Raw genomic sequence first — 13956 nt, forward strand, 5'->3', positions numbered from 1 at the left:
TTCTGTATACATTGTGTGTGAGTGTGCCATGTTCTGTATACATTGTACAGTGTGTGTGAGTGTGCCATGTTCTGTATACATTGTACATTGCATGTGAGTGTGCCATGTTCTGTATACATTGTACATTGCATGTGAGTGTGCCATGCTCTGTATACATTGTACATTGCATGTGAGTGTGCCATGCTCTGTATACATTGTACATTGCATGTGAGTGTGCCATGTTCTGTATACATTGTACATTGTGTGTGAGTGTGCCATGTTCTGTATACATTGTACATTGCGTGTGAGTGTGCCATGTTCTGTATACATTGTACATTGCGTGTGAGTGTGCCATATTCTGTATACATTGTACATTGCGTGTGAGTGTGCCATGTTCTGTATACATTGTACATTGCGTGTGAGTGTGCCATGTTCTGTATACATTGTACATTGTGTGTGAGTGTGCCATGTTCTGTATACATTGAACATTGTGTGTGAGTGTGCCATGTTCTGTATACATTGTGTGTGAGTGTGCCATGTTCTGTATACATTGTACATTGTGTGTGAGTGTGCCATGTTCTGTATACATTGTACATTGCATGCGAGTGTGCCATGCTCTGTATACATTGTACATTGCATGTGAGTGTGCCATGCTCTGTATACATTGTACATTGCATGTGGGTGTGCCATGCTCTGTATACATTGTACATTGCATGTGGGTGTGCCATGCTCTGTATACATTGTACATTGCATGTGAGTGTGCCATGTTCTGTATACATTGTACATTGTGTGTGAGTGTGCCATGTTCTGTATACATTGTACATTGCGTGTGAGTGTGCCATGTTCTGTATACATTGTACATTGCGTGTGAGTGTGCCATGTTCTGTATACATTGTACATTGTGTGTGAGTGTGCCATGTTCTGTATACATTGTACATTGTGTGTGAGTGTGCCATGTTCTGTATACATTGAACATTGTGTGTGAGTGTGCCATGTTCTGTATACATTGTGTGTGAGTGTGCCATGTTCTGTATACATTGTACATTGTGTGTGAGTGTGCCATGTTCTGTATACATTGTACATTGCATGCGAGTGTGCCATGCTCTGTATACATTGTACATTGCATGTGAGTGTGCCATGCTCTGTATACATTGTACATTGCATGTAGGTGTGCCATGCTCTGTATACATTGTACATTGCATGTGAGTGTGCCATGTTCTGTATACATTGTACATTGTGTGTGAGTGTGCCATGTTCTGTATACATTGTACATTGCGTGTGAGTGTGCCATGTTCTGTATACATTGTACATTGCGTGTGAGTGTGCCATGTTCTGTATACATTGTACATTGTGTGTGAGTGTGCCATGTTCTGTATACATTGTACATTGTGTGTGAGTGTGCCATGTTCTGTATACATTGTACATTGTGTGTGAGTGTGCCATGTTCTGTATACATTGTACATTGTGTGTGAGTGTGCCATGTTCTGTATACATTGTACATTGTGTGTGAGTGTGCCATGTTCTGTATACATTGTACATTGTGTGTGAGTGTGCCATGTTCTGTATACATTGTACATTGTGCGCGAGTGTGCCATGTTCTGTATACATTGTACATTGTGCGTGAGTGTGCCATGTTCTGTATACATTGTACATTGTGTGCGAGTGTGCCATGTTCTGTATACATTGTACATTGTGTGTGAGTGTGCCATGTTCTGTATACATTGTACATTGTGTGTGAGTGTGCCATGTTCTGTATACATTGTACATTGTGTGTGAGTGTGCCATGTTCTGTATACATTGTGTGTGAGTGTGCCATGTTCTGTATACATTGTACATTGTGTGTGAGTGTGCCATGTTCTGTATACATTGTACATTGTGTGTGAGTGTGCCATGTTCTGTATACATTGTACATTGTGTGTGAGTGTGCCATGTCCCCACCTGTCATTCTGTAGAAGAAGGTGTCATTGCAGCGTGCCCAAGTCCGAAGGCCCTTTAAAATGTTACTATTGGACCCCCTGATCCCTAGATATACCAATGAGTACACAGATGCATATTTATTACTAAATTATTAAAGTATCTTAACCATTGTCAAAAACTTGGGGCTGATAATTTATAAATAAATAAAAAAAGAAGAAAAGAGGAATCAATAAAAATGGCTTACCAGTGTGCAGGCGTATGTGAACCTTTAGGCTTCCGGAGGTAGAAAAGCATTTCATGCAGTAGTCACATTTAAAAGCTTTAATGCCGCTGTGTGTCTTGATGTGAGCCGTAAGCGTGCTTTTTACAGCGAAGGCCCTGAAACACTGCAAACACTTGAATGGCTTCTCATGTGTGTGGATACGGATGTGTCGCACCAAGTCGCTGGGCTTCTTGAATTCTTTCACGCAATATGTACAAACGTGCCACCGGACTCCACTTTCCTCTCGGACTGACCCTGAAACTAAATGATATCTCATCACTCACTTGGGACTATAGTGATTAATCAACACGCTATCATAGTTGTCATATTGTTCTTAGTGTAACTGCTTTCGTGCTCATCACACATGAACAGTCTGCATCGGTAACAGAGGTCAATGTCCTCCAACCAGCCAACATTAGAAATAAAAAGTGCATTTCAGAATACGATCAGTAAAAAATGCAAAATACTACTAATAGGTGGTGAAATTGCAGCAGAGGGAGCCTGCCAATCCCACACTCCATGTCTTACCTCTAGGATTAGTACATAGCAAGGAAATGAGCAGTGCTACTTAAAAACAGACTAGTGCCTACCTGCAAAAGAGTGCAAGCCCCACTTGTGGGGTCGAATACACACCGAGCATACACATGACCTGTCTACAACTAGAGGAGGATGTTGGTTTCCATTAACAGCTTGCATGCAACCTATCAAGTACTCGTCCCTCCCACTGCGAAGAAGTCAATCCTCCATGGGAGGGGCCTAACACTAACTAAATCCTAACCTATGTATATGCATAGCCTGGGTGCGGCTAATCAAATAAAATCGAAAATTGAAAATTGTGCAAAAGGTGGATCAGCGCAACACCAGGCCGCCTCCGAATGGCCTCCATCAGAGATGCGCTGAGCCCCCCCAGGAACTACAAACGCACCTTGAACCAAACAGAAGCTCTGCATATACACCAAAAGCATGGCTGTTAAGTGGGAGCAGCTGACCAAAAACGAATTACATTAGTACATAGCAAGGAAATGAGCAGCGCTACTTAAAAACAGACTAGTGCCTACCTGCAAAAGAGTGCAAGCCCCACTTGTGGGGTCGAATACACACCGAGCATACACATGACCTGTCTACCACTAGATTTTATTTGATTAGCCGCACCCAGGCTATGCATATACATAGGTTTGGATTTAGTTAGTGTTAGGCCCCTCCCATGGAGGATTGACTTCTTCGCAAGGGGAGGGACGAGTACTTAATAGGTTGCATGCAAGCTGTTAATGGAAACCAACATCCTCCTCTAGTGGTAGACAGGTCATGTGTATGCTCGGTGTGTATTCGACCCCACAAGTGGGGCTTGCACTCTTTTGCAGGTAGGCACTAGTCTGTTTTTAAGTAGCGCTGCTCATTTCCTTGCTATGTACTAATGTAATTCGTTTTTGATCAGCTGCTCCCACTTAACAGCCATGCTTTTGGTGTATATGCAGAGCTTCTGTTTGGTTCAAGGTGCGTTTGTAGTTCCTGGGGGGGCTCAGCGCATCTCTGATGGAGGCCATTCGGAGGCGGCCTGGTGTTGCGCTGATCCACCTTTTGCGCAATTTTCAATTTACCTCTAGGATTGCTTGTATTTAATTTGCATGTTAACTCTAGTCCAAAATAATTGTCCAAGAGAAAGCTATGTACTAAAACAAGCATAAAACAGCTACCAGTTAGCATGTGCTGGCATTTATATTTACACAAAGGTTAAGAACCCATCATTGGTTATCTTTAGTTATGCGTACACGGGTCAACACTTTTGTGGATGACAGGATAATAACTTATAAAGGTTTAAACCAGCCAACGTCAAGAGAGTGTGGCAAGTGACTTTTTCATAGACATACTACTGTAAACATGAATGTGCCACCCACAGACAAGAATCTTACACTCAGCCTGGCAAAAAGTAAATTATTAGGCTACATGTACAGTTAGGTTCATAAATATTTGGACAGAGACAACTTTTTTTTTATTATTTTGGTTCTGTACGTTACCACAATGAATTTTAAATGAAACTGCTCAGATGCAGTTGAAGTTCAGACTTTTAGCTTTAATTCAATGGCGAGAACAAAACGACTGCAAAAAAATGTGAGGCAACTAAAACATTTTTATTAACACAATCCCTTCATTTCAGGGGCTCAAAAGTAATTGGACAATTGTCTCAAAGGCTATTTCATGGGATGGTGTGGGCAAAAACTTTGTTATGCCATCAATCAATTAAGCAGATAAAAGGCCTGGGAGTTGATTTGAGGTGTGGCGCTTGCGAGTGGAAGATTTTGCTGTGAACAGACAACATCCGGTTTAAGGTGGCCATACACTGGTCGATTTGCCATCAGATTCGACCAACAGATAGATCCCTCTCTGATCGAATCTGATCAGAGAGGGATCGTATGGCTGCCTTTACTGCAAACAGATTGTGAACCGATTTCAGCCTGAAACCGTTCACAATCTGTTGTGGTGGTGGTGCTGCCGCCGCTTCCCCCCCATCCCGCATACATTACCTGCTCCGCCGGCGCGACTGCCCCCGCTCGTCTCCGCTTTTCTCCGCTCTGGTCTCCGGCTCCAGCATGCTTCACTTCTTCCTGCCCGGCAGGAAGTTTAAACAGTAGAGCGCCCTCTACTGTTTAAACTTCCTGCCGGGCAGGAATAAGTGAAGGCCTGCCGGAGACCAGAGCGGAGAAGAGCGGAGACGAGCGGGGGCAGTCGCGCCGGTGGAGCAGGTAATGTATGCGGGCTCAATTGCGTCGGTCACTCGAACGCCGCTAGCGATGCGCTCTTTACCCGCGGGCGATCGACGGTAATTTTCCGCACGGCGCGATCGGACGAAATGAATCGAAATTCGGCGTGTAGCGCGAACGATTGGCAGCAGGTTCGATCCCAGTGATCGAATCTGCTGACGAAACGGCGGTAAATCGGGCCAGTGTATGGCCAGCTTAAAGGAGCTCTCCATCCAAAATACAGATCCAAAATTAGAAAAAGTTCTCTATCCATATATTTATGGACCTAACTGTACTGTATGTGAATTAGAAATTTTAGAACTCCTACATGCCACCTGGTCATTTGCATTAACTTTAAAGAGACACTGAAGTCTCGTAAAAATCATGTTTTTATTTAAAAAAAATTGTTTATCATCATAGCCCAACCTAAACTGCCGCATCCTCGCCGCTGAAATCTAACTAAATACCCCCTAACTCCCCCCTCCCTCTCCCCCGCAAAATCCACGAATTTCTTGGTTGTGGATTTTGCTGCTGTTGGAGGCAGAGCTTTCCGCCGCAGCTCTGCCTCCTTACGCGTCCATCAGCTGCGTATTCCCGCCTCTCCCCTGCCCCTCTCAGTGAAAGAAGACTGAGAGGGGCGGGGGAGAGGCGGCAATCCGGGCTGACAGACGCGCTGAGAGGCAGAGCTGCGGCTCATAGCTCTGCCTCCCACGGAAGCGCTGCCTGGATTGCCCTTCAGGGAGTTTGGGGGGATTTAGTTAGATTAGAGCGGCGGGGATGCGGCAGTTTAGGTAGGGCAAGAACGTTAAACACTTTTTAAAATAAAAACATGATTTTTACGAGACTTCAAAGTCTCTTTAATACACTGTGTAGAAATGGAGCTGGACTTTATTCGGACAGACATTGGGTTGTGAAATGAAATGAATATTAGTGGTCAGTATGGCATTCAATATTGTTCAGTAAGCATTCATAACATTCACAAACACCCTTAGGACTCGTTTCCATTCCTTGTTTCCAGGCACGTTTGCAAGGTGGGCGCTGGACTAATTTGTGCCATACATGAGATATAATGAGGTCTCTGGACACTGTGGCCAAGACTCTTTTAACACAGAAGGAATAAGCCCTATAAAACATCCTATGGATCTCTACAAACGTTCACCATAAAAATGTGTTTTTAAACTAAGTGACATTTCCAAAGAGAAATTTCTGAAGATATTGCTGCCTCCTGACAACCTTTTGCCTATTGTGAAATTAGAATAAAATATCTTTTGCACATAATCCTCTTGAAAGGGAAATAATAAAAAACAAGGAGTTTCACTATTCACATCATTTTTATGTGATCTTGTCATCTAAAGAAGTTATGGGTTACCTACAGTTTATTTTATTTTCCGTTTTACAGTCATTTCATAGTGTCTTAGGGGATGTACAGTATATTAAGTGTTTTTTGTTTTGTTTTTTTTCTGCACAAGTTTTCTGCTGCAGAACTTTTTCCCTAAGTGGCTTGTTTAGACTTCTCTCCTACTAGTTTACTGGCACTTAGAATGATGGATGCAAATGTGTATTGACAGCCCACAAAATATACAGTGGGTAAGTTCAGTCTTCACTTTGAGCACTGAAGAGAATAGAATTTGTATGCTTGCCTGATATAAATTTTCATCATTGTTGGCAAACTTGCAGGAATTACGATAAGCACCCTAAAAGGCAATTCAAGTATCTGTCAAGAAATTTTAAAATAGCTCACAAGCCAGAAAAACAACTCTTAAAAAATAAAATTTCTTAAACTGGTATAACTTGGGGATTGTTTTTCACTGAATGCATCAGAATATCCTTTCTAAAAATGTATTGTATGGTGGAAAACTCTCTGATCTCAGACTCATACAACGCCATAGGTTTCCCCACCAATGAATTATGTAACTCAAGAACATCTGATGTTAGTCCTTCAGTGGTGTGGGCCTTTATCCAAACTCTGTTTGAATGAAGAATGCTTTCAGGGTTGGGCTCTGCAGAAACAATTTGGACCTGAAGTAATCTCATGCCTTACATGAGACCTGTTTGTTTGTATTAGAAGCACCCTTACATTCCTGTCCCAGGTGGTGGATGTAACACACGGATCCATGTTCTCACCTGCAAGTCCGGATGAGCCACAAATTGGGCTTTAAACTTGTTAATGCTAAAGGAAATTTGCTGATATATTACTAATGCATCTCTAAACACTCCTGTATGACCACAACATAAATCAGACATTGTGCTACCAATCCAAAAAATAAGGTTGCTTCAACTGGACACCTTTTCTAATTCTAGAAGATATTTCACGACTCCTGCAGAGTGACTTTCGTACTAGATGAGATTTCAGGGCATTTTATAAGTGCTGGCAACTTACTTCAGCCAATAGTCTAGTTAACTGACACTAGTTAGCACAAAAAAACTCAAAAACAACTCAAGATAGACTTGAAGCATTTGAGAGCTGCAGTTACTGTTGTTAGTAGAGATGGATTGTAGAAGTGCCTGACAGAGTTTCTACAGACTTCAAAATGCCTAGGCAAACACAGCATTGTATGATGATGACAAATGGAGTAGAGCTTTCCTGTTTAGGGATGGATGTTCCATTTTAACATTGATGGCCTCTTAATCCTTCTTACAAATCAGTTTCCTTCTTACTCGACTTAAGTGGACCTGAACTATTGCACAGGACAGAAGGGAAACCAGAGAGAAATGCACCCAGTATGTATTTAGAGAGTCTAGCCTGTCTAATTCTCCCTCATTTGTGTCTAATCACAAGTTGTAATTTGATCTCTCCCCTTTGTCACATGACTGCTACGGCAGAGTTGGCAGATAAGCTCTTTTGAAAGCACAGGGGGTTAACAATTTGTCTGCTTTCATGAATCAGGAAGTAGAAACAGTGCAGACTTATTTTAGAATTTCTATCAGCTGTAACAAAGAAACGGTTTTTGTTTGAAGGTTATTATGCTGTTGCGTATCTTTTAGAGCAGTGGGGACTTTCTGAGTTCAGGTCCACTTTAAAGTAAATAAAAATATTCTAGAACAGCAAAGGGTGCCCAACTAACGTTGTATCATTTTTCTTTGGCTGGATCAGGGGTGCCCACACTTTTTTGGCTCGCGAGCTACTTTTAAAACCGCTACGGCCACGAGATCTACCACCCCCTCCCCCCAGCATTCTAGATCCCCTCCCCCCATAGAAAGAGGGACAAAGTCCTGAAAGTGGGACAAATGAGGAGGAAAGAGGGACAGGCTCCCAAAGAGGGACTGTCCCTCCAAAACAGAGGGGAGCTATGATAATGAACAAGGATTGGTCAGAAGGCTCAGCAAAAAAGTTGTGAGGAATCAAAGATAAATGGGAGAAAGAGGGAAGGATTGTTCCAGGGAAGGGAAAACAAAGTTTCTGTGTTTAAAAAAAAAACAGAGAGAGAGGGCAATTAAAATGCCAAAATGGAGCTAATGTGTAAGAATTTGAATAATAAGAGGGTTAAAAGAGGTGTGCAGGATAAGACCCCCCCAGGAGTTCAGGACTACACAAAAGAAAGAAGTAAAGTACTGATAAGCCATAAAGTACCCAGTGAGAGGAAGGATCAGCGGGGACAGCGAGCTGCACGCACGGAACTCCCGGCCAGCGTCATATGAGAAGAGACAGACACAGGCTGGAAAGTGACAGCAGCTGACTGAGCAGGGAAGTTACCGAAAGAAGAGGAGCCGCCGATCAGTGCAGGGTAAAGGGGACGCACAGGTCAGACACCAGCAGCACAGCCTGGTCTGCAGAAATAGTACACACTGTGCACAGACAGAGAGCGCAGAATAATGCAGTTCGGCGGGCTATGCAGTTTCCTACTGATGGGGTGCCAGCCAAATCCCGGGATTCTGCCTGGACAGTTGTGGACTATGTTACACTACCTCACGTCATGCAGCCAGGGAGGAGAAGACGCTGCGTACGCAGGCAGCCTGGAGGGGAAGAGACGCACGGCTCACAAGCAGCCTGGAGGGGAGGAGACCTGGTTCCTCATTGGCTCCTCTACCCTCTAGCTGCGCCTCCTCTTTAGCCGCACCTCTCCCCTCTTCTCCCTGATGCGAGCAGCAGCAAAATCTGACAGCTGCCGGCTGCATGGCTTCAGATTTTGACAGGACACGGCCAGGCGGCCACGATCTACTCATCAGGCGGTCACGATCTACCGGTAGATCGCGATCGACCCATTGGGCACCCTTGGGCTAGATCATGACCTGGATAACAAGACTCTTCACGGAAATCCTGTGCTACCTGGTGTAAACGTAGATTTCTTCTTAAATATTCTCTTCTCAGACCTCTCCAGTTTGTCGCCATCTTCTTGTTCCTCGCCAGGCCCTTGATCGCTGCAGTCCATTTGCTGAGTTGAAAGACATTCAATTTCTTGATCAGTTGTCTTGGCCTGAGTGTCATTGGGAAGTGATGTGACCGGGATTGATGACAGGCCACTATTTTCTAGAGCTTGCTAATATGAGAGCAAGAAAAAAGGTTATTACATCATTAATCATTGTACTTCTTTCTGTCATGTTCAATGGCATGTAATATTCTAACAAAACCTTTATCTATAGAGAATAATTTCACAAAGCAAGGTATTTAATTCTATACTGAAAACCAGTATTGAACATTCCTATAAAGCATATCCCTATAGATAAGGACAGGGACCATACACTTTTTCTTTTAGGATACTGACCTATCTCTGACCTTATGCTCCTGAAGCCTCCTAAGCCATACATGTAAAGGCTTCAAACCACAACATAGACGTGCTATAGCCTGCATCAATCTATACAAAGGGCAGTGTCTGGTCAAGCTATCAAAAGACGGTTGCATGTGAAAAACAATATCATGAGGCATTTGTACATTAGTGTTTACTTGACAAACACATATTATGAGCCTGCCATCTGTTCTTCAGTAATTTAATGGTGAGTACATGCAATTTTTTCTATCTGAATGGATTATAGTATACAGAGAGTGTCCCTGACATTAACCTTAACTACACTAAAGGTCTACTTTAAATCAACCGACCCATAGATTTAAGTCAGTATTATAGCTATACAGTATATAGATCACCACATGTGATATTTAGTTAAAGTGGACCTGAACTCAGAACTCCTTTCTGCTTTAAAAGATACACAACAGCATAATAACCTTTAAACAAAAAAAAACATGCATTTGTTACAGCTGATACAAATCCTAAAATAAATTTGCAGTTTCTACTTCCTGATTCAAGTAAGCAGACATATTGTTTACAGCCTGTGCTTTCAAATGGGCTTATCTGCTTATCTGCTATAGACAGTCATGTGACACAATGGAGGATCAAATTACAACTTGTGGTTAGACAAAAAATGAGGGGGAATTAGACAGGCTAAACTCTCTAAATACATACAGGGTGCATTTCTATACGTTTTCCTTCTGTCCTGTGCAAGAGTTCAGGTCCACTTTAAAACCATAATCCCCGGGGCATCGAAACAGTGCAATCTTTAAAATTCACTCTGAATAAAAAAGATCAGACTCTGCTGAGTAAGTAAATACCATATAGCATTCCTAAATTTAAAATGGTTTATTTTTGGGAATCTGAAAAAAATGGAAGTACTCTGATTGTTAAATAGGAAACCTACCATTAAAAAAAAAAACTTTAGTATTTCTATTATCCACCATTATTATTAAATAATGCCTTAAATGTATTGTTATGTATCTAACAGTAAATATCTAAGATACTGAGCAGTTAGACCACATGTGGCTGAACAGCTTAGGGGTAGAAAAATGGGGAATTACAGGATGATAGGGTTTAGAAAATCTCCACACAAAAAAAATCTAGCATCAATGACCACAGTTTAAAATGTAAAACTAAATAGGATGCAGTAAATCAAAGCACACAATGAAAGTGTGACTAAAAGCATATGTTCGCAAATGCCAGAAGCTTGGCAAGCAAAATGGATGAGCCTGATGCTCTGGCAAATGACAAAGATTATGATTCCATTGCAGTTTCAGAGGCCTGGCGGCATTCAGTATACAGCTGGGCTGTCAATATGCACAGCTATGCGCTACTTCGGAGGGCCAGAGTATCGGGTATTTTATGTTACAATGTATAAATACACAGACAATTGATCAGGTCACTTAAGTATCTATAGTAACCTAAAGTTAGATCTGATCAATAATTACATTTCTGTTCTAAAACGCAAACTGTTACTGCCGTGTTCACATTACAAACATTGGTCACCATTAGCCTGTACTCAAAAGTTATCAGCACTACAGCAGAAGGGTGGTAACGAGCTTGGAAAATCGGTTTGCAAGTGCAGAAACAGTGGGGTGTTTCAAAGCCTATTATATAAACAGAGATCAGACAGTTTTCTGTCAGGATAAGCACAGTGTAACAGATTATATTGTACATATTGAAGGTAACATGGCTGTATGTCAAATGGGAGTGGCATAATCAATTAGCCCAAATTTAAGACCTTTTAAAAACATCTAAGCAGAAGTACATTGAAGGCCTGCTCACACAAGCAGCAGGGGCGAGCGGGAAAAAAGCACCCCTGCTGCTAGTGTATGAAGTGGCATGGGCCCATTCATTGCAAGTGAGTGGGACTGGTCAACTCCACTGTGTCAAAATCAGGCTGGATGCCAGTGGTGCGAAATTCACTGTGCCAGTGATGGGGATCACCAGATAGCAGCAGGGATGACGTGGTGTAGTGCACACTGCTCTGCATCTCATATCGTGCTGATGATCAAGTATTATGGGTCGAATTACATTTGTGTTCACAAACTGATAAATTCATTACTAGAAAATGCTTCAGGTACTCCATGATTATTGAGGAGGTTGAGTCTCAACCCCTAGTATAATGCAAAAGGGCCATAGAAGCTGGTACAATTCACATTGCGGGAGACCAACTATTTTGATATGGACTGAAACAGCACTGAGCAAACAACGGCCCACAGGCCAGATACGCTGTACATCCGGTCCGCCAATAGGCAGCTGGATTCCTCTCCTTCCCCCCTCCATCCCTGCAGAGTCACGAGTGGGCTGTAACAGGGGGACTTAAAACTCACCTTGCTCGCCAAATCCAGCGTGGCATCTCCATGGCAATAGGGCGTCACGTGACTCACCGTCAGGACATTGCTAGCATAATACACCATGGAGGCGCCATGCTGGAATTGGCAAGCAGGATAAGTTTAAAGTCGCCCTGATACCGCCCACTGAAGATTCTGTGGGGAGGGAGGGGAGGTAATTGAGGAATGTGGCCAGAGCATGCAAAGTTTGCCCAGCCCTGGACTAGAACAAGGTCACTGAAGGTAATTTTAAAAAGCAGAAAATATATAAGCCTGTGCATTCGAGCAGGTGGGGAAAAAGTTAGATGCTTAGCTAGGTAGAGAGGTCCAGAGGCTTCCCTCCTCTTTCTCAACCCCACCAATGCAACACACGGACCCTCTGAGCATATCCAACAAGAGCTTGTCGAATATGTTCTCATGGCCGCGGTCCTTGCTGTGTAGGGGTGTGATCGGTAATGCGCTTATGCGAGTATGGCCGCACCTCTACAGTAAGCGGAAGCCACATTTTAAGTGCTCAGTATTGAGATCAGTATAGAATTTACGTAATTCTGTAATGTTTTCCATAGAATATGGCTTAGAGAATATTGTGATTTAATTAAAGTAGCAAGAAGATAGCTACGGTAGTTTGATCACTAAAAGCAAAAAAGCAAAAAAAAAAAGCTGGTTTTCAAAAAATTAATAAATATATGTTTGGCTTTAATATAACAGGTTTAAGTAATTGTTGTGCAGTTTCCCGGGAATTTTTATTACAACTAGATGAATTAAAAATAATTCTGTTCACGCATAAGCATGGTCGGCTTAGCTTTAAAGAGAAACTCCGACCAAGAATTGAACTTTATCCCAATCAGTAGCCGATACCCCCTTTTACATGAGAAATCTATTCCTTTTCACAAACAGACCATCAGGGGGTGCTGTATGGCTGATATTGTGGTGAAACCCCTCCCACAAAGAAATTCTGAGTACGTACTCTTGGCAGTTTCCTGTCTGTCAACCTTGCTGCATTGTGGGAAATAGCTGTTTACACCTGTTTCCAACTGCCAAAAAAACATGCAGCAGCTACATCACCTGCCAACAGTAAAAATGTCACCATGTGATAAATGTCAGAATGTAAATCAGGGAATTAAAAGATTTTACAATGGGCAAACACTGACTAAATCATTTATACGTAATTATTGTAAAAATGAAGCACTTTTTTATTACATTATTTTCACTGGAGTTCCTCTTTAAGTTAGGAGTTGATGTATCAAATTAAGATACCCCTAAAAAGGCATTTGTGTGATTTGACTGCCCCGGTCACTTGGGCACAGGGTAAGCCGGATGACAGCTCACCCTGCTGCCACTGAGATACTGGGTGGCAATAATTACTGTTCCCCCTCCAAGTCATAGCAATTCGGAGGGAGAAGTAATTCAGGGCCCGGCTATTGCCTGTACCTGAATTACACTGTGCATGGCCATAGACGTAATAACATTAGGAAGAGCAAGCGCAAAAATGACTTGCTTGGCCTAAAAAGGTCTTTGAAAGAATCCTGAATAAAAAGGAAGTTAATTGGAGTTGTATTTGGAAACAAAAATAGATATAACATCCTTTTAGATGATTTCCAGTGTTGGGAGAGTTTGGAATAGGAATAACATTTCCAAGGGAGTTGAGGTCCTATACAGAATTTTTTTAAGGAAAGAGTAAAGGAGAGTGATCTGATTCAGACTGTGGTTCGAAATCAATTTTGTTCAATAGAATTCATCAATTCAATTAAAGTGTGTCAGGGCTAAGTCAGTACAAAGGAGAGCCATGTATTTTAGAGAAGCAAGAAAATTGATGGTCATTTGGATGCTTGAGTCCCAAAGACTAGAAAAAAACTAAAGAAATAATTTTTTTGAGCAAGGTAGGTTGCGTTATAGGAATAGAGGGTTTAAGTCTGTCTTTAGTGTATTCCATACAGTTATTAAAATCCCCAATTAGTAATATGGGAATAATCAGTAATATGTGAAATGATTTCTTCTAGATT

At 42.1% G+C, this 13956-nt stretch overlaps 1 protein-coding gene across 8 annotated transcripts in view; it reads right to left on the reverse strand.

Moving 5' to 3' along the window:
* ZNF236 (zinc finger protein 236) overlaps positions 1-13956 on the reverse strand; it is a 255861-nt gene that overhangs the window by 152264 nt on the left and 89641 nt on the right. For all 8 annotated transcript variants that reach the window (XM_068237058.1, XM_068237059.1, XM_068237055.1 and 5 more), the window contains exons 10-11: positions 9164-9374; positions 2141-2419 (exon numbers count right to left, since the gene is read on the reverse strand). In XM_068237058.1, the coding sequence (XP_068093159.1) occupies positions 2141-2419; positions 9164-9374 (490 nt within the window). The remainder of the gene's footprint in view (positions 1-2140; positions 2420-9163; positions 9375-13956) is intronic.

Source organism: Hyperolius riggenbachi, chromosome 5 (genome assembly GCF_040937935.1).
Source record: "Hyperolius riggenbachi isolate aHypRig1 chromosome 5, aHypRig1.pri, whole genome shotgun sequence".
NCBI classification, from domain to species: domain Eukaryota; kingdom Metazoa; phylum Chordata; class Amphibia; order Anura; family Hyperoliidae; genus Hyperolius; species Hyperolius riggenbachi.